Here is a 21,488-nt window from a genome sequence, read left to right as displayed (position 1 = left end):
TACTATGGTGTTCAAAATTCGAAGTCCAAGAAAAACTGAACAGGTGCACGGATCATCACCAAAATCTAATCGATTCTTCCCTGTCACTATCCCAATATTCCCTGAAAGTGACTTTCCGTTGTCAAGTTATCCTGTACACATACAAACAAACAAACAAACAAATGAACAAAGATACAGAACCCTTTACATGACCCCCTGCTGATTTCGTCGGCATGGGTAATAAAGAGTAGACGCTGCATCGACTGCTACTACCTACTAGGGCTGACGAGCCGTGGGGCTGTCATCTTGATCCGGTGACCCACTCCAGTCAGTGTAATCTGTTTTGCAGGCGCAATGAAGTGTCAGCGCATTTAAACAATCATAACTCGCGGAATACTTAACTGATTTTCACACGTTTTTTTTTTTTTTTCTGCAAACGTCATACATGTAGGTATGATATAGGACACGTGGTTCGGCGTATTTAATATTCATTGTGGGCTTAACAATAATAGAATATTCTATGTGATATATGTGATGTATGAAAAGTATTTTGCAAAACACATGATATTTAAATGCATATATTTTTTTTTTAATCAGTGCTGGGGGTCTTTTAATAAAAGAGCATAGGTGTATATCTATAGGACACACCTCACAGACGGACAAACATTAAAGCACCACACTGTATGCACTATATCTGAAAATGTGATTATTACTACTACTACTACTACCACATTATAAGCTTGCGTGTAATTATATCATGGACTTAATCAGATTTAGTTAAAAATAATTGATCAAATTTACTTGTTTTTATTCATTTAACAAAAATAGTTTTAACCTGGATATGCAATAAGTGACTTATCTCTGTAAAAACAAACATGATGGAGCCCAGCAGCAGTGCTCCACTGAAGGAACCCCTAAACCTGACTGCATTTTGGATTTAAACACTACAAATACAGAGGAAAACTGAACAAAAACCCATATCCATGATGGGCCACATGGAGGTAAAATAGTGATGTAAATACTACTAGTTTAGGGTCAATTTTCAATGCAAACCTTGAAATTTTTAATATTGTGCCCAGTTGGAACATTCTTTGTACTATTTCCAGCTTAAGTTCTCTGAGAATCTCTTAAATAGATTTTTTAGTAAAAAAGAAAAAAAGCGCTTTCAAAGTGCTGTATATAAAGTTGAAATAATGAAAATATACACTGATAATAAGAATGTTTGAAAATCTGAAAATGACAAAAACTGAAGAAATGCTGTGATTAATCATGATTAATTACAGCATGTGATTAACTTTATACATTTTTTAATTAATAACAGCACTAATATATGTGTGTATATATATATATATATATATATATATATATATATATATATATATATATATATATATATATATATACAGTTGAAACCAGAAGTTTACATACGCTATTTAAAAAGGCACATAAACTTTTTTTTTCTCACCGTCTAACATTAAATCAGATTAAACTTTTCCTGTTTTTGGTCAGTTAGGATTACCAAAATTATTTCTATTTGCTAAATGCCAGAATAATGAGAGAGATCATTTTTTAGACAATTTTTTATTATTTTCTTGAGAGTCAGAAGTTTACATACACTAAGATTACTATGCCTTTAAACGATTTGGGAAAGCCCAGATGATGATGTCATGTCTTTGGAAGCCTCTGATAGGTTAGAGGCACACCTGTGGATGTATTTTAAGGCACACCTGAAACACACTGCTTCTTTGTGTAACATCATGGGAAAATCAAAAGAAATCAGCCAAGATATCAGGAAGAGAATTTTGGACTTGCACAAGTCTGGTTCATCCTTGGGTGCAATTTCCAGATGCCTGAAGGTGCCACGTTCATCTGTTCAAACAATTATAGGCAAGTATAAACACCATGGGAATGTCCAGCCATCATACCGCTCAGGAAGGAGACGGGTTCTGTGTCCCAGAGATGAACATGGTTTGGTCCGAAAAGTGCATCTCAACCCAAGAACAAAAGCAAAAGACCTTGTGAAGATGCTGGCTGAAGCTGGTAAGAGTGTGTCATTATCAACAGTCAAACGAGTCCTGTACCAACATGGGCTGAAAGGCCACTCTCCCAGGAAGAAGCCATTACTCCAAAAGAAACATAAAAAAGCCAGATTACAGTTTGCAAATGCACACAGGGACAAAGACCTTAATTTTTGGAGACATGTTCTGTAGTCTGATGAAACTAAAATTGAACTTTTTGGTCATAATGATCATCGTTACATTTGGAGAAAAAAAGGGGAAGCTTGCAGGACTGAGAACACCGTCCCAACTGTGAAACATGAGGGTGGCAGCATCATGTTGTGGGGTTGTTTTGCTGCAGGAGAGACTGGTGCACTTCACAAAATAGATGGCATCATGAGGAAAGAACATTATGTGGAAATATTGAAGGAACATCTCAAGACATCAGCCAGGAAGTTAAAGCTTGGGTGCAAATGGGTTTTCCAAATGGACAATGACCCTAAGCACACTGCCAAACTGGTTACAAAGTGGCTTAAGGATAACAAAGTCAGTGTTTTGGAGGGGCCATCACAAAGCCCTGATCTCAATCCCATTGAAAATTTATGGGCAGAGCTGAAAAGGCATGTGCGAGCAAGGCGGCCTACAAACTTGGCTCAGTTACACCAGTTCTGCCAGGAGGAATGGGCCAAAATTCCTGCAAACTATTGTGAGAAGCTTCTGGAAGCACATCCAAAACATTTGACCCAAGTCATACAGTTTAAAGGCAATGCTACCAAATACTAATGAAATGTATGTAAACTTCTGACTCTCAAGAATATAATAAAAAAATTGTCTAAAAAATGATCTCTCTCATTATTCTGGCATTTAGCAAATAGAAATAATTTTGGTAATCCTAATTGACCAAAAACAGGAAAAGTTTAATCTGATTTAATGTTAGACGGTGAGAAAAAAAGTTTATGTGCCTTTTTATATAGTGTATGTAACCCTCTGGTTTCAACTGTATATATACACAAATATATACACCCACATATATGCGTCTCTATATGAAAATATTTCCTTCATATAAACATTTAATTTCTTTAATAAGATATCATCTTGTTTTTTCAGAATCAGCATGGAGAAGAAGACTCCAGACTTTGCTGAACCCAGCTGTGTGTCCATGGAGAGTGACTGGTCTGCTGATCGTGGTGAAGACTTCAAAAGGTCTGCAGACAAAAGGTAATAGATGATAAACTCTAAACACTGACATCAAAACCAGGCCACTGTCATCCCTCAAGTCCACGTATGGGAGGAGTTCAGGGAGGCTATAGTGCAGGATTTTTGCAGAGATATTTCTCAGGACAGTGACATGAATGAAAGGCATTCATGTTCTCCTGATAAAAACTGGGTTAACATCATTCACATTCATAGCTGCAACTAATGATTTTTTTTTTTTTTTTTTATGTCGACTAATCTATCAATAAATTTTCCGATTAGTGGATTGATCACAGTTATTTGGCATACTATTTTGGATCCCGATTTTACGTAAATAGTAGCAACTTAAATAGTAGCAGTTCACCTGCCTTGCAGGTTACAAATGACTAAAGGATGGCTTTCTTTAAAGTGACTGGTATGTCCATAAAAATAAAGCAAATATTCCATCCAAAGTCCAAAAGTACACATAAAGCTTAATGTCAACAAATCAATCATCCAGCCAAAGTGACTGAACAATAGATTATAATTTCTTTAAATTGCAGTGCAGGAACATGAGAATGTCAACATGTTCTGGTGTGAGGCTGGCTCTCTTCTTTGAGTAGTGAACTGCAAGTACAGATGAGTTTATAGCGGCCGGTATTTGATTTTACCAATATCAAAAACAATAATACGATGCGTTGATGCATGAATTTCCGTGTCGACTAATTTTTATAGTCAGCACAAACGATTATGGCGACTAATTGTTGCAGCCCTATTCACCTTAATTCCAGGAGGTATTTTGTGCCTCTATTTGGACTTGCAGGAGGTTGTGATGGGGGGTCGAAAGAAGCACTGAAACTGTTCTGATTTGTCCCGTTGGGTTCTAGACATTTTGAGCTGGTGCCATGTTAGTACCAGACTCATCCCTACAGACCAGAGTCATGGACCCTTTTTTCTTAAAGCCCAGAGTCAGACACATTCTGGTCTGTTGAACTCAGAATCTCATCTCTGCTTTTTACTGATGATGTGGATCTGTTGGCTTCCTCAGCCAGGGACCTCCAGCAGGTGTTGGGGTGGTTTTTGGTGAAGAGTGAAGCAGTCAGGATGAGGGTCAGGACCTCCAAGTCCTACCAGGGGATAGTTGTAGTTCTGTAAAGTAGCCTGTAGTTGACAACTAGAAGATGGTCTCCATCTCTGAGTCTAGGGACCACCACAGCAGACTGCCAAGACTTTGGAGACCTCCTTTGAGCCGATGGGGTTTCAGTCAGAGGTGTTAGGGGGTTAGTTATTGATGAACTGATCTCTTTCAACATGCATACGTCCATCCCATAGTAAATGTGTAATAATGATTTAAAGCCCCTACATTTAAGCCGTGCCATGTTGTTGACCTTTAAAGCTGTGTGGTTAAATGTCCTTAAAGCTGATGTTTTTTTCTCCAGAGTTCAGCTGGCAACATCAGAGTTCTGCAAAGATCAGTCCAAACGGCAGAAAACAGAGCTGGACTCCATATTTATGGTGTGTACATCACAGTTTATGGTGGAGCACATCTATCTAGAGCTCATTGTAAACTCTTTTTCTATCAGTGTGTCAGATCAAACTCAGGCTGTCCTCTAAACATTTCCATTCTCTTTGTGTTCCAGCTGCTGGAGGAGAACATTATCATCTTTGTGAAGAAGGAACTGAAGAGATTTCAGAAGGCTCTGAGTCAGGATAACCCAGAATGTCCCCGTGAGGATGAGGAGGTGTTGGTTGGTGAAGATGAAGAGCAGAGGAGCAGAGAGGCTTTTCTGAAGATCACAGAGAACTTCCTGAGGAGAATGAAGCAGTATGAGCTGGCTGACTGTCTGAGGAACAGTAAGTTTGAAAAGTCCAAAGTGAAAGTAGATTTAAGATGATGGAGAGATGAAGATGAGGTTTACATTTCCACACTCTGCTTTAATATTCTGCACATACCCACTGAACATCTGATGAGATTTTTGGATGAAACTGATGGAGGAAGAAGAACAGCACAGCCACTCTTTTATAGTCCAACTTTTAGCAGGATCAGCTCATACACATCATCTGTTTCTTGTTCTTTCAGGATATTCTGATCCAGTATGTCAAGAGGAACTCAAGTCTAACCTGAAGCAGAAGTTCCAGTGTGTGTTTGAGGGGATCGCTAAAGCAGGAAACCCAACCCTTCTGAATCAGATCTACACAGAGCTCTACATCACTGAGGGAGGGACTGGAGAGGTCAACCAGGAACACGAGGTCAGACAGATCGAAACAACATTCAGGAAAGCAGACAGATCAGAAACTACCATCAGACAGGAGGACATCTTTAAAGCTCCACCTGGAAGAGATGAACCAATCAGAACAGTGATGACGAAGGGCGTGGCTGGCATTGGGAAAACAGTCTTAACACAGAAGTTCACTCTGGACTGGGCTGAAGGCAAAGCCAACCAGGACATCCAGTTCACATTTCCATTCACTTTCAGAGAGCTGAACGTGCTGAAAGAGAAAGAGTTCAGCTTGGTGGAGCTCATTCATTACTTCTTTACTGAAACCAAAGAAGCAGGACTATGCAGGTTTAAAGACTTCCAGGTGGTCTTCATCTTTGACGGTCTGGATGAGTGTCGACTTCCTCTGGACTTCCACCAAACCAAAATCCTCTCTGATGTCAGAGAGCCCACCTCAGTGGGTGTGCTGCTGACAAACCTCATCAGGGGGAACCTGCTTCCATCCGCTCGCCTCTGGATAACCACACGACCTGCAGCAGCCAATCAGATCCCTCCTGGGTGTGTTGACATGGTGACAGAGGTCAGAGGGTTCACTGACCCTCAGAAGGAGGAGTACTTCAGGAAGAGGTTCAGAAACAAGAAACAGGCCAGCACAATCATCTCCCACATCAAGACATCCCGAAGCCTCCACATCATGTGCCACATCCCAGTCTTCTGCTGGATCACTGCTACAGTTCTGGAGGATCTGCTGAAGACCAGAGAGGGAGGAGAGCTGCCCAAGACCCTGACTGAGATGTACATCCACTTCCTGGTGGTTCAGTCCAAAGTGAAGAGCATCAAGTATGATGGAGGAGCTGAGACTGAGCCACCCTGGAGTCCAGAGAGCAGGAAGATGATGGAGTCTCTGGGTAAGCTGGCTTTTGAGCAGCTGCAGAAAGGAAACCTGATCTTCTATGAACCAGACCTGAGAGAGTGTGGCATTGATATCAGAGCAGCCTCAGTGTACTCAGGAGTGTTCACACAGGTGTTTAAAGAGGAGAAAGGACTGTACCAGGACACGGTGTTCTGCTTCATCCATCTGAGTGTTCAGGAGTTTCTGGCTGCTCTTCATGTCCATCAGAGTTTCACCAACTCTGGAGTCAATCTGATGGAAGAAAAACAAACAACATCCAGATCTACAATGACACAGCTCTACCAGAGCGCCGTGGACCAGGCCTTACAGAGTCCTAATGGACACCTGGACCTGTTCCTCCGCTTCCTCCTGGGTCTGTCACTGACCACCAATCAGAATATCCTACGAGGTCTGCTGACACAGATAGGAAGTGACTCGGAGACCAATCAGGAAACAGTCCAGTACATCAAGACAAAGATCAGTGAGGATCTGTCTGCAGAGAAAAGCATCAACCTGTTCCACTGTCTGAGTGAACTGAAGGATCGTTCTCTAGTGGAGCAGATCCAACAGTCCCTGAGATCAGGACGTCTCTCCACAGGTGATCTGTCTCCTGCTCAGTGGTCAGCTCTGGTCTTCATCTTACTGTCAGAAGAAGATCTGGACGTGTTTGACCTGAAGAAATACTCTGCTTCAGAGGAGGCTCTCCTGAGGCTGCTGCCAGTGGTCAAAGCCTCCAACAAAGCTCTTTAGGTGAACTCACAGCTGACAGATTCAAGTAGTCCGTCTGTATTTAGAGAGAAAAACTTTTCTATCTCTGTTTCCTTTTCAGACTGAGTGGCTGTAACCTCTCAGAGAGAAGCTGTGGAGCTCTGTCCTCAGTCCTCAGCTCCCAGTCCTCCAGTCTGAGAGACCTGGACCTGAGTACCAATGACCTGCAGGATTCAGGAGTGAAGCTGCTGTCTACTGGACTAAAGAGTCCACACTGCAGACTGGAAACTCTCAGGTGAGTCCAAGGACAATGACAACTGTGTCAAAGTCTCCCAACTAGAAGGTGTAGGATGGGGTGTTGGAGACTGAAGATGCCACATGTAGTCCTGATAGCTGAAGGCTCCTCCTCCCATGACCTTTCTCATGTCCACTGTTTCTCTGTGTTTCTAGTCTGTCTGGCTGTATGGTCACAGAGGAAGGCTGTTCTTCTCTGGCCTCAGCTCTGAGGCGGTCCTGTCTGACAGAGCTGGACCTGAGCTACAATCATCCAGGAGAACGAGGAGAGAAACTGCTGTCTGCTCTACTGGAGGATCCAGACTGCAGACTGGAGACACTGAGGTACAGACAGAAAGACTCAGACAGACAGACTAATACTTGGTAGTAAAGTTGTCTCTCAGTACTTCAGCTATACAGGGTCTTTAATGTCCTTATTTTGTCTGACTGCTGAGGTCAGCCCTGCAGATGGGTCTGTCTGTGTCTGACTGACTGACTGACTGATGCTACTTTCAGAATCGTACCGTACAGAGTTGTTACTAAAACAAGGGCAGAGATCAACACTGAAAGCTTTCTGTGACAGAAAAGATGTTTTCTCTCTACTCCCTGTCTGTTTCAGCATGATTATCATTATGGTGGGCTTGTCCGGTATATCCAGGGCCTGCTGCTGTGGTAGCTGTTAGCTCAGATGTCGCTGTAGGAACGTGGCTGTTTAATCAGAACTGGACCACATTTCTATTTAAAACCAGAGTCTAATTTTAAAGACAAGGTGGTACCGAATGAAGAGCTGTTTGGGAGCTGAAAGAGCCGGCTCTTCTTGCTGGGCTGAGCCAAATGATCTGGATCTCTTAAAAGAGTCTGAATTCCCATCACTAGTCTCCTGACCGGCCTTGGCATCAGTTTTAGATGAATGGGTCCTTGCTGTTTAGTTTCCCTGCCAGCCACGTTTGCTGAGAGGAGGGAGCCACTTTTCATTCATTTGATGATAAATATTATTAATAATAGTAATAAGGGCACAGCTTAGGTTACTGTGAGAGGAGTTAACTCCCCTACAGCGCACAGATTGGCTCACCTGTTTGTGTTCCAGACTGGTCAGAGGAGTCATTTCAGTGAGCGGATTAATCCTGAACATCTAGAAGTGGTGTGTCTGAGCTCAGAGGAGACGCTGTTGTTAGATATTTGATTGGACTGAAGTCCTGTTAGTTTAGAAACAGCTCCAGCTGTGTGAGTAGCACTTTCACCTTCACATGGACATGTGGGGCTGCCTGCTGCCTGTCTCCCTCTCTACCAGGCTACGTGAGGTAAAAACCACCGTTTTGTTTTGATGTTTGCTCATCAGAGCCAGACTTTGAAAAAAAATCCACCACGGTTCAAACAAATATCTGCTGTAATTTCTTACTGGTGTGGAAGCTTGCATTGACCTGCTACAGGTTTAAATAATAAATATCTTGTGTGAATTATTTGCAAGAAAATAACTGTGTCTATTGTGCAGGGAGCTTACGTTTCTAGTGGATTTTATACTTTGTAGACTATCAAATGAAATGAGCCTAAAACCCCCCTGAGTCTCCCCCATGGCAGGATGGTTTGACCCACACTGGCACATCCCTGTCAATCACTGTACAATCTCTCCATTCATAAAAAGGTTCATGATTGATTTTTCTGTGAAGAAATGTTTTTCTATAACTAAGTTCATGATATCAGTTTGAGGAGACATCTTTATTATGATCACAAAAGGGGCACTAAGCTGTGTTTTTAATAATGAAGGTGTTTTTTTACAGGTTTCTAGTTCTTTATTATTATTTTTTTTTTAACTTTATTTTTGTTTGGTTTTTGTGTAACAGAGTAACAGCATTAACTACAACAAAAATGAACATGAGTTTTGGATTGCCTTGTCTCAACAGTGGTTGTTACTGTGATTCGTTAAGTAACTCAGTCTCTATCCTGTCATTGTGATGTAAACATCGTCCATTTCCTCCATTTCTCTTGACATTGCTCCTCTTGAGTACTCAGTGTATAGGTCAGCAGCTCCATGGCAAATATTTTCTTAACAATGCTTATCCACTCTTCTTGTGTTGGTGGGTCAGGCTTATACCACCTCCTTGTTTCTAGTTCTTTCTAGTTCTAAGTTTTTATTTCCAAATAGTTCCAGAGAGACCACTGCAGCTGAGCAGTGCTTTACTACTGATGGTTTTAAATTAGGGCTGGGTATTGCCACTGATTTGATTCGATTCAAAATCGATTCATGTAGAGATATTTTAGTAAAAATCCTATGTTGCTTCTACATTTAAGAGATTCTTATAGAACTTAAGTTAGAAATACTACAAAGATTGTTCCAAGTACGCACGTTATTAAAAATTTCAGGGTTTGCATCAAAAATTGAGCCTAAGCTAGAAGTATTTACATCACTATTTTACCTCCATGTGGCTCATCATGGATATGGGTTTTTGTTCAGTTTTCCTCTGTATTTGTAGTGTTTAAATCCAAAATGCAGTCAGGTTTGGAGGTTCCTTCAGTGGAGCAGAACTGCCAGGCTCCATCATGTTTGTTTTTACAGAGATAAGTCACTTATTGCAAGTCCAAGTTGAAACTATTGTTGTTAAATGAATAAAAATAAGTAAATTTGATCAATTTTTTAAACTAAATCTGATCATGTCCATGATATATAACTACACAGAAGTTTATAATGTGATAGTAGTAGTAGTTACAGTACCATTTTCAGGTATAGTGCATACAGTGTGGTGCTTTAATGTTTATCTTTCTGGGTGTTTTCACACCTGAAAGTCCGTACCAAGGTCTGTGATTTTGTTACATTGTATACATTTGGTTCGGACTGTTTGGGTTTCACACTGTCGTTATTGCAACTGGACTAACAGACTTTACATTATGAACCTACGTGATATCGTCATCAACTACGGGGTTTGCGTGTCTCTGTAGTTTACATTGATTGGTCATTTAGCCGCCGGGCGTCTGACGTCAACACGTTGAAAAACGCGAGTCTTGAATGTTGTAAACAATGAATGAAATCATCATTCCTACCATCATATTATTGTTGGTTTTCTACTACCAAAAGCGACAACTTGAAGAGCTGCAAATAAGGCTGGTCCTGTTATGTAAGTGTAATGGTTGGACCCAGGATGCGGAGACGGAGAAGCAGTTTTAAACAGGTTTATTGTGCAGGTAAGTGGGAACAGGAGGGGGGATTCCAAGAGTCCGAGAAGGTGAGAGAGTGCTGGAGCTGGCTGCGGTGATCTGGGCAGGAGGCACTGGAAAAGGAATGGAGAGGCACGTTAGAGGTGAGCACAGGAATAAACAAGCACTAGAGAATACTCAAAATCTTAATAGAAGAAACACTGGTGAACTTCTCTGGAAGAATCTCGTGAGAGAAGGAGCCTGGAGCTGACGTTTACCGTGAGGTAAGTTAGGCGAGACTCAGGCGCTGTAGAGAGCCGCAGCAGGTCTTAAGTAGTGATCTAGATGAGTGATTCGCTGCAGGTGTGAACTCTCCACAGCACCGGGGGGGAGGGGTGGAAGCCTCAGGAAGAGCAAAGAAAGTTAGCAGCCAGTCATAGCCTCCGGAAACCGGAAGTTTCACAAAATAAAACGACTAAACAAAGTAAAACACCCCAGGTCCGAGTTCATCGTATGAGTTTTATCATTAGACGACAACTTTATCGTCGTCGAAAGGAAAGGAGAAGAAAGTATGCAATCCAGCGAGCCACTACAACACTGTCTCGGGAGAGAAGGTATGTGTTGTAAAAGTCTTGAAAAGATGAGCTGTCAATAGTGAGGTATAACTTTATCAACAATTTTATGAAATTTTCTGTGCTTGGACAATCTTCATTTAACAAAATAACAGACTCTTCTACTCCTTGCGTAACGTAAAGCAGCTACCGTTAGCCCACCCTATCCAGGCTGCTGGTTAATTTCAGTTGCATGAGATTGTTGTGGGCTCTTCCATCCATCCATCCATCTTCTTCCACTTATCAAAGATCGGGTCGCGGGGGCAGCAGCCTAAGCAGGGACGCCCAGACTTCCCTCTCCCCGGCCACTTCATCGACTCAGCTCTTTCTTCACCATGACAGACTGATGCAGAGACCGCATCGCAGCTGACGCTGCACCGATCCGCCTGTCAATCTCCCTCTCCATTCTTCCCTCACTCGTGAACAAGACCCCCAGATACCTGAACTCCTCCACTTGGGGCAGGATCTCATTCCCAACCTGGAGAGGGCATTCCACCCTTATCCGACTGAGGACCATGGTCTCAGATTTGGAGGTGCTGATTCTCATCCCAGCCGCTTCTCACCGTTCCAGTGAGAGCTGAAGGTCACGGCCTGATGAAGCCAACAGAACCACATCATCCGCAAAAAGCAGAGACCTACTCCTGAGGCCACCAAACCGGACGCCCTCAACACCCTGGCTGCGCCTAGAAATTCTGTCCATAAAAGTTATGAACAGAACCGGTGACAAAGGGCAGCCCCGGCGGAGTCCAACACGCACTGGGAACGAGTCCGACTTACTTCCGGCAATGCGGACCAAACTCTGGCACTGGTCGTACAGGGACCGAACTGCCCTTATCAGGGGGTCCGGCACCCCATACTCCCAGAGCACCCTCCACAGGATTCCCCGTGGGACATGGTCGAATGCCTTCTCCAGATCCACAAAACACATGTAGACTGGTTGGGCAAACTCCCATGCACCCTCTAGGACCCTACCGAGGGTGTAGAGTTGGTCCACTGTTCCACGGCCAGGACGAAAACCACATTGCTCCTCCTGAATCTGAGGATTGACTATCCGACGGACCCTCCTCTCCAGGACCCCTGAATAGACCTTACCGGGGAGGCTGAGGAGTGTGATCCCTCTATAATTGGAACACACCCTCCGGTCCCCCTTCTTAAAGAGGGGAACCACCACCCCAGTCTGCCAGTCCAGGGGCACTGTCCCTGATGTCCACGCGATGTTGCAAAGGCGTGTCAGCCACGACAGCCCCACAACATCCAGAGCCTTGAGGAACTCAGGGCAGATCTCATCCACCCCAGGGGCCCTGCCACCGAGGAGCTTTCTGACCACCTCGGCAACCTCGGCCCCAGAGATAGAAGAGCCCACATCCGCGTCCCCAGACTCTGCTTCCTCCTCGGAAGGTGTGTCGATGGGATTGAGGAGGTCTTCGAAGTATTCCTTCTACCGACCCACAACGTCCCGAGTCTAGGTCAACAGCGCGCCATCTCCACCTTACAAGGTGTTGACAACGCCCTGCTTCCCCCTCCTGAGACGCCGGATGGTGGTCCAGAATCTTCTTGAAGCCGTACGGAAGTCATCCTCCCATGTCCTCTGAAGCCGCAAGCCGCTTGGCCTGCCGGTACCTGTCAGCTGCCTCTGGAGTCCCACAGGTCAAAAAGGCCCGATAAGACTCCTTCTTCAGCTTGACGGGTTTGGGGGTTGCCGCCACGACAGGCACCGACCACCTTACGGCCGCAGCTCCTATCAGCCGCCTCGACAATAGAGGCGCGGAACATGGCCCACTCAGACTCAATGTCCCCCGCCTCCCCCGGAACATGGTTGAAGCTCTGTTGGAGGTGAGAGTTGAAGCGTCTTCTGACAGGGGACTCTGCCAGATAATCCCAGCAGACCCTCACCATACGTTTGGGCCTGCCAGGTCTGACCGGCTTCCTCCCCCACCAGCGGAGCCAACTCACAACCAGGTGGTGATCAGTTGACAGCTCAGCCCCTCTCTTCACCCGAGTGTCCAGGACATGTGGCCGCAAGTCCGAAGATACGACTACAAAATTGATCATCGAACTGCGACCTAGGGTGTCCTGGTGCCAAGTGCACATATGGACACCCTTATACCTGAACATGGTGTTCATTATAGACATCCCATGACGAGCACAGAAGTCCAGCAACAGAACACCACTCGGTTTCAGATCAGGGGGGCCGATCTGGATCCTTCCTGCCGTTCTGCCATATACGGTCCTTGAGCTGCGTTTCGTCTGGTCCCTCACCCAGGACCTGTTTGCCTTGGGAGACCCTACCAGGGGCATGAAGCCCCCGACAACATAGCTCCCAGGATCCTTGGGACACACAAACCCCTCCACCACGTTAAGGTGGCAGCTCACGGAGGGGTGTTGTGGGCTCTTCCGTGGCTTATTTTGTTTTGGTGATGGATTTTCTTTGCCGGTAGTCATGTCATAATTTCCTGTCATTGATAAGGAGGTCCGAACCTTTCAAAATATTGCTTTCACACTGGGCATGAACCAGACCATGGCTCTGTTTGGCCCAGACCAAGACCACCTCTTTTGGTCGGACCAAGGTCCGACTGTTTGGTCTGGACCACGGTCCAGGGGAAATTTCCCACCTATCATTTTGGTTCAGACCAAACAGAAAAGTCCGAAAATCCGGACCAAATGGCATAGGTGTGAAAGCCCCCTCTGTCTGCTGTGAGGTGTGTACTGTAGACACATACCTATGCTCTTTTATTAAAAGACCCACAGTGCTTATAAAAAGAAACAGGCATCATGTTTTCTATCATATTATGTACATTGTATGTTGTTGTGAATGTTATTCTAACTTGATAGAAAATCTACATGAGATGCAAGTTTGTTACTCATATCTCTCTAAATGACTGAGCGCTCCGTCATTTCCCTGCTGTAAAGGCGGGCCCGTGCGTAATTAGTGTGTGAAATGGAGGAGTAGGGGTCGTAAAATTAAGCACACTGTATGGAGTGGCATATACGGGGTTTCCACAAATCAGTCGGTTTGCTCCTCTTAAACGTAGCATTTCAGACGATCACAATTGTGTGTGTGAGTCTGCACGGTCTGTAGCAGCAGTGTCTTAAGCGCTCTCCACCTGTAGAGCTCCGCTGCTCGCGCTGCACCAGCGGAAGTTTACGTTTGAGGAAGAGATATTCCGCTAATATTAATAACATGCCCAGATATCCAAAAATAGATGATTGGGCATGAGATTCAAACCTTGTTTCAGTCTAAACGCTTTTAGAAATGAGTGCTGGTCAACTTTCAGGCTGCATGAGAGACATAAGTTTGAGACTGGTAGTGCGAAGAGCCGACAGGAGAGAGAAAAGGCATATATATTTAAAAGATCAATCTTTGGATTTTATGGATCGATATCTGATTTTTTTTAAAAAGAATTCATCTGAATTGGAGAATACATCTTTTGAACCCAGGCCTATTTTAAATGGTTTTATGCCTGTCCACTCACAGTTTTTACTACATTAGTTTGAATACCCACATTTAGTGATTAGAAGATCTGCCATGAAATTAATCATTCATTTTATATATTTAAAATGTTTGCAAAAAATGTAATATTTAAAATGGGAAAGTGTTTCGGAGTTCTAAAGTTTGATAAATCAGACGCTGTCACAGCGCTGTTTAATGTCTTTCTTCATGGCCAAAAAAGCTTTGTGCTGTTTAGGGGGTACTTGGCTGGAAAAATCTTTCACAGGGGGTACATGAGTGAAAAAACGTTGAGAACCACTGAGTTAGACTATTGGCACCACAACAGTCAATTATTTATCTGATCAGTCATTTCATTACTTTCAGCATTTCCATAACATTTAGGCCTTCTTCATTTGAAAGTCTTATTAATTCTAGTAGATTTTTAGATTTCTTTTCAGTCCTTCTGCTTGAGAAGGGATAATTTAAGGGCTGATTTAAAAGAGAGTTCAATGTCAGAGTTAGCTCTACATAATAAGGGGAAAGGAACATGGTCAAGGTCAACTTTATTTATAGAGCACTTTCAAAACAAACAGATTTTGTACCAAAGTGCTGTACAAGAAAATTTAATTAGAGTATATTTAAAATCACCAAGTAGAACATCGTGACATTGCAAGTGCATTTAAGACATATCTCAGACAGAGAAACAAACATACACATGCACACACACATAAAATGGGTCAAACATAAAACAAGGAGGAAACAAGGACACAGAGCCAGGTGGAATTAACTATCAGAAAAAGCAAGAGAATAAAAGTAAGTCTTTAAATGTTTTTTGAAGCAGTCCACAGAATCAGCTGATCGTATATGTGATGGTAGGTTGTTCCAGAGTGTTCGAGCAGCTACTGAAAAAGCCCTGTCACCAAGTTTATGGTGTGATTGTGGGATGGTTAAAAGTCCTTGATCTGATGATCTGAGGGGTCGAGCTGTAATGTAGGGTGTTAAGAGTTCTTTGATGTAGTTCGGGGTCAGAGTTGTCAAGTTGTCAACGAAGTACTTGTACTTTGTTACCTTGTTTAGTAGAAATCCGGATAGAGTGAATTTGATTGTGGTTGGATGAGAAGTATAAACATAATACCATGCCGACACCCTATTGGTTTATACGTGATCCATTGCACCTGCGCATGACACAAATCCCTTCACACTCCAGCCAGGAAATAGAGATGTATGAAGTCTAGTACAAAGATGTCCATGGCAAAGACTCAAGAGAACTTGAGTGAAATGTCCCAACCAATCACCAGTGAGGAGGTTGGTAGCTGGGAAGACCATTACTTAAAGGCAACTAGTCATCTTCCGCTCCATGAAACTCATGTTAATGCTCAGTAGTATACATATATGTTTCTTGAATGTATTTGCTTTGTGCTAAAATGCATTCATTTTCAATGGGCATCAATGCAGCTGAAACAGGTGTGTCCCAAATTTTTCAACATTAACATTTTAATATGACATTATAGTCATTATGGCCTTTAGAAAAAAAATTTTTGGAGAGGAGGGGTAGTGCACTATAGGCCCCTGTGGCGTGGCCTAAGCTTTTGTCCTTAATGGCATTTTTTCCCCCTTACATTACTTTTACTTTTATACTTTAAGTAGTTTTGGAACCAGTACTTTAACACTTTTACCTGAGTAAAAAGCTTGAGTTGATACTTCAACTTCTACAGAAGTCTTTTTAAACCCTAGTATCTACTTCTGAGTAATGAATGTGAATACATTTGATACCTCTGCTCAGGGTGAGGTCATGAGGGGCTTTAAATACAAACAGGAGAATCTTGTAAGGGATTCTGTGCTGAGCTGGTAACCAATGTAGGGATGCCAATATGGAAGTGATATGATCTCTTTTTTTTTTTTTTTTTTTTTACATCTACAGAGGAGTCGTGCAGCAGCATTTTGGACAAGCTGTAAGCGGTGAATAGCAAGACTGATTGGTTGAAATAAAGTGATTTGCAGTAGTCAAGTCTGGAAGATATCAAGGCATGGATGACTTTTTCTAAGTCATTATGTGAAATGAATGTCCTAATCTTGGAAATGATCCTGAGTTGGAAGAAACTGGATTTGATGACTGTACTAATCTGCTTGTCAAATTTCAGGTGACTGTCAAAAACTTCTCCTAGGTTTTTAGTGTGAGATGTGATGTGATAGCTGACCAAGGGACAGAACATGATGACTTCTGTTTTGTCATGTCTATAATTATGTCGTATTGAAGAATGAGAGTGTATGGATCTATCCTGACCATCCCTGATGTCTAAACTGGCTCTGTTTCTTCCTCCAGACTGGACCATGGGGGACGGCACACACTGGAACCAGGTGTAAAGAAGTGTGAGTGTCTGAATTGTGGATTAGTGAGAACAATATGATGAATGTGGCTGATGAATCAGGTAACCATGGGAACCAACAATGGTTGAGGTTGTGTCTGAATCCATCTCTGTCTTTGGGTCTGAAAGTATGAAGGTCCACTTTCACAATCACTGAAATTCATCAAATATAAACAGTTTTAGAGTTCTGAGGAGAGGAACCACTACAGCTCAGTCCCTATCAGCCCTCAGACCCGCCCCTATGTTTACACCTTCCTGTCTACTGGGAGGGGGTCCTGGTTCTTCTTCAATGGAGGGCTAGGACTACATGGCCCTTCAATCTGAGGTTTTCCAGCTCCTCCTGGGGGGTCCTGAGGAGTTCTCAGATCAGATGGGATATATAGTCCCTCCAGAGAGTTGTGGGTCTGACCTGAGGTCTCTTCCCAGCTGGATGGACCTTGAAGACCTCCACAGGGAGGAGACCAGGAGGAACCTGATCAGCTGTGTCCTTTAGAGGTGAAGGACCTCCTCCCCTTCTCTAAGGCTGATCATTCTCCACATACAGCACCATCATGACAGCTACGGAGTATTGGTGGGTGGAATATAGCGCCACCCAGTGGACACAGGAGGTGAAATCAAAGCCATGAATCTAAAGTCAAAGCCATAGAAATGTCTGAACTTTGAAGTGTTTGGTGTCTGTCTGTGATTGTGGAGCTGCAGCTCACTGTGGTCTGTTGATTCCAATAGAAACAGAAAGTAGAATTTCAGGGCTGATAAACAGGATTCAGGGCTGAAGATGAAATGTTAGTTTGACTCTGTCAGTAACCTTGTTTAGGAATGATCAGATGATAACCATCAGCTGTGTCTCCTTCTCTCCATCAGACGTCTGTGAGGTGGAAGTGGACACGAACACAGTGAACAGAAGACTCAGACTGTCTGACAACAACAGGACGGTGACATATGTGATGGAGGATCAGTCATATCCTGATCATCCAGACAGATTTGATAAATGTTCTCAGCTGCTGTGTGGGACTGGTCTGACTGGTCGCTGTTACTGGGAGGTTGAGTGGAGAGGAAGGATTTATGTATCAGTGAGTTACAGAGGTATCAGACGGAGAGGAGATGGAGATGAATGTGTGTTTGGATCTAATGATCAGTCCTGGATTCTGATCTGCAGTGATCATGGTTACTATGTCCGTCACAATAACAGAGTAACAGAAATCTCCTCCTCCTCTTCATCCTCTGGTAGAGTAGGGGTGTATCTGGACCATCCTGTTGGCTCTCTGTCCTTCTACAGAGTCTCCTCTGACAGACTAATCCACCTCCACACCTTCAACACCACATTCACTGAACCACTCTATCCTGGGTTTATGCTCTCACCTCCAGGTTCCTCAGTGTCTTTGTGTTATGTGTAGCTCAAACTCTGCCATCTGAATCCAAAGCTTAGTCAGACTACACATCAGATGATTGATCCTCTCTGATGAATCTGATTAGTTGTAAATCTTGACAGTCATTCTTCAGTAGATGAAGTTGTGTTGGTGAAAAATGTCTCCTCTGCTCCTCTTTTGTAAATAAATGATCTCATTGTAGAATCTTGTGTCTATCTTGTGTTATTGTGTCATTCCTGTATTCATTGTTTTAGAGGGAACTTTACATTTCAACTGTATTCACCTACATAAATATGAGCCAATGAGAGAAGAGCTTTTTGACAGTCAGTGGGTTCATCCTGGTCTTTTTGGTGTCTGTTGATCTACAATGAAGGTGGATAGAACAATCAGGAACATTTGTATTTTAAACTAGTCCTCCGTCGCACGCACCCAATGTTAATGATACATGGATTAAAAGGAAATAAAGGTTTCATGTAGACTTGGCACTAAGCTACATGTGACTGGAGAGCCATGGGGATATGTTTAGGAAAGTAAAACAACTTTGGTTATGTTATGTTTGTATTTATATCTAAGAGAAAAATTGTCTAAGTCAGTGGCATATTCTGCCTAAGTCATTTTTCTTTGTTATGAAATCAATGTTGTGTCTTTTTCTTTTTGAAAACTTGTTCACACATCTGGTTGAAATCACAGTTTAAATATGAGTTGAAAATACCAATGCGCTTGGTAAAAATTGTGTTTTTTCTCATTTTCCAAAAACGTTCAAATATGACTTAGGCAATTATGCTATTAGGCTAACGTGGTGCTAATATGGTGTTAAAATGCACTAGAGTACAGGAAATGGCATCTACTTAATTGAAAATGTTCTGGGGAAGACCCCCAGACCACCTAGGGATTTGTTTATTTATTTCTGTGTGTTCTTCGCAGTCCAATGTTGAATCTACACAGTCTCTTGTGAATGCTGATCCTAACTACAAACTAACTTAAGTAGTCTGTCTAGTTAGTCTGTTTTAAGGCTATATAATGTGCCATTTGTAGAACATATAAACATGTCTAAAGTGCCCTCGAAAACACGCGAAACTTAGTGCCCTCTTCAGTGGCGAGAATGCGCTGTATGTGCCCTTTTTTTTCCTTTTCGCCCCTGCCCTTGAAAAGGTCTGTGCACGCCACTGGGTTTGGATTTGACAGAAACTTTACTAGATGGGTAAGACTCCTCTATTTATTCCCTACAGCTTCGGTCAGAAAATGTCAGAAATGGCATAAGGAAGAACAGATTAGATTTTGGGAGTGATCCAGATCACCGTCTGGATCCAGGAATCCAGCCAACTTCAGAGTGCTACAACATTGGGTCCGATAATCCAGTGTTTACCCCCTCTTTGTTGGATGAGGGTTTCCTCTTCTGGTCCTCTTTGGGTATTAGGCCATTTAGAGACTTGTATGATCAAAAATGTCTGATGCCTTCATACTCCTCAGTTCTACTTGTTATAAAACCATCAAATCTTTTATTTTCATGAGTGATAAAAGCAGCAAAACTTTAAAAAACTTCAGATCTTCTGTCATATCTACTATTTTTCACCTTTTATCTCATATTCTTTACTGCAACTGTCAATCAAGTTAATTGTGATTATATAGGACCATAATAAGTGCACTAATATTTTATTATTGGGATTTATTGCATGCTTTATTATCCTTAAAATGTAACTTTGGTTACGGCGTGTTAGTGTCTCATTTACCTTTATAACAGATTACAGGCAGCTCAGTGGACAAGTCGATGACATTGAACCTTTTAAATGATCTTGTTTGTAATTTTCAATCCATAACAAGTTCCTTTTTCCATGTTCAAGTTCATGTTAAAAACTTTGATCCACCTTTAAAAGCAGGTCTGTATCTAAACAGGCCATTACATTTAGTTTAAGACAATAAGAAACCATAAAAATGACACCAAAATAGTTTAAAATGCAAAATAATGGAATTTTAGATGTTGTGATTAGGTTGTGATTAATCCTGATAAATACAGACATTCTGAGATTAATTACGATTTAAAAATGTAATCTTACGACAGCCTCTTTCTTTACCTTTGATCTCATAATATAATAAATAATAAAATAATTTTGACCTAAAATCTAAAAATTGTTTTTTCTATCTCATTTTTTAAAAATAGTCATCTTGATTTATTTTGGCAGAATGGGCTTCCATAGTCTTAGTTTCCTGTAGATTTTTAAAGCTACCCTAGGGCATTTTGCTTTAACTAATAATACATAACTTCTTTTTTCTTGCATAGGCATAGCGTGAGCTTTATTTAGCAAAGTTAACATTTCGATATCATGAGGATGCTCAGTTGTGATGGATTGTTCTGACCCCAGCTTGTGGGTGAAAATGAAAGTAACATAAGAACATGTCTGTAACTAAAATCAATAATGAACTAAGAAGTAAAAATGGCGTAACAAACCAAGGGTGTGGTGAACTAAAAGTGCCTTTGTTTGCAATATAAATCAACAAATAAGACAAACAGAATGAGGACTTTAAACTCAACTTTATTGACCTAGTTTATGAAATAATTCTTGACAAACTGCTTCAGCTAACTGAATCAAACAACAACAAAGACCCATAACCCATAGTTTCTAAACAAGAATTTGGGAGATATAGACCAAAACTCATACCTAGCCTCAGTAATCTTCTCTTTTAGCTGAACAGCAATACACGATATATTTGGTGATATTTTTGTACAAAGAAATCACAGAACCTCATGGGTCAAATGTCACATGGCACATGGCACTGTTATTAACAGCCGGCTGATCAGAGAAAACATGGACATCAAAATAAACCAAAAATAAACCATATTTATGGGGATTAGGAGAGAGACTTAAAGTCATACAACCAATCAATCCCCACTGGATGAAATATTTCAAACAGATTAATGAGGTGACTGTTTTTTCCAAACTCAAAAGTAGGGCTGAACCATTTACAAAAATAATCTAATTGGGCCCCCCCTGGTATTGCAAATGCAATTTAATATGCTATTATTAGGTTACTCAACATGCGTCTTTCAACAAATTCAAGCAATAAATCACTTTATATTATTATCTAAATTCAGTCAGGAACATTCATACATTTTATCATTTCATTGCAAAATGGATCTACAGTTTTACTTGGCAGAAAAGGCTCTGCTTTAAAGATTCTCCCTGGGTTAGTCAAGCAGCATGCTTTGACTTTCCAGGGAGCACACGGCTATATGATTGGACACATAAATGCCAATGTGTATTGAAAAAAATGTAATTATTTCAGAAGCAATTAATCCATAGTAGCATGAATCTGAATATGAGGATGCAACGAGCTTTAAGCTATAA

General features: G+C 42.0%; 1 protein-coding gene across 2 annotated transcripts in view; it reads left to right on the top strand.

Annotated features, from left to right (window-relative positions):
* LOC121524403 (protein NLRC3-like) overlaps positions 1 to 18,345 on the top strand; it is a 30,803-nt gene extending 12,458 nt beyond the window's left edge. For both annotated transcript variants that reach the window (XM_041809773.1, XM_041809772.1), the window contains 8 exons: positions 3,084 to 3,194; positions 4,589 to 4,664; positions 4,790 to 5,003; positions 5,230 to 7,006; positions 7,090 to 7,263; positions 7,419 to 7,586; positions 16,735 to 16,781; positions 17,639 to 18,345. In XM_041809773.1, the coding sequence (XP_041665707.1) occupies positions 3,084 to 3,194; positions 4,589 to 4,664; positions 4,790 to 5,003; positions 5,230 to 7,006; positions 7,090 to 7,263; positions 7,419 to 7,586; positions 16,735 to 16,781; positions 17,639 to 18,171 (3,100 nt within the window). In that variant the 3' untranslated portion in view covers positions 18,172 to 18,345. The remainder of the gene's footprint in view (positions 1 to 3,083; positions 3,195 to 4,588; positions 4,665 to 4,789; positions 5,004 to 5,229; positions 7,007 to 7,089; positions 7,264 to 7,418; positions 7,587 to 16,734; positions 16,782 to 17,638) is intronic.
* The last annotated feature ends 3,143 nt before the right edge of the window (positions 18,346 to 21,488 follow it).

The sequence above is a fragment of the Cheilinus undulatus genome, linkage group 16 (genome assembly GCF_018320785.1).
Source record: "Cheilinus undulatus linkage group 16, ASM1832078v1, whole genome shotgun sequence".
NCBI lineage: Eukaryota > Metazoa > Chordata > Actinopteri > Labriformes > Labridae > Cheilinus > Cheilinus undulatus.
The sequence above is the reverse complement of the archived record's forward strand: the minus strand, read 5'-3'. Positions and strand labels throughout refer to the sequence as shown.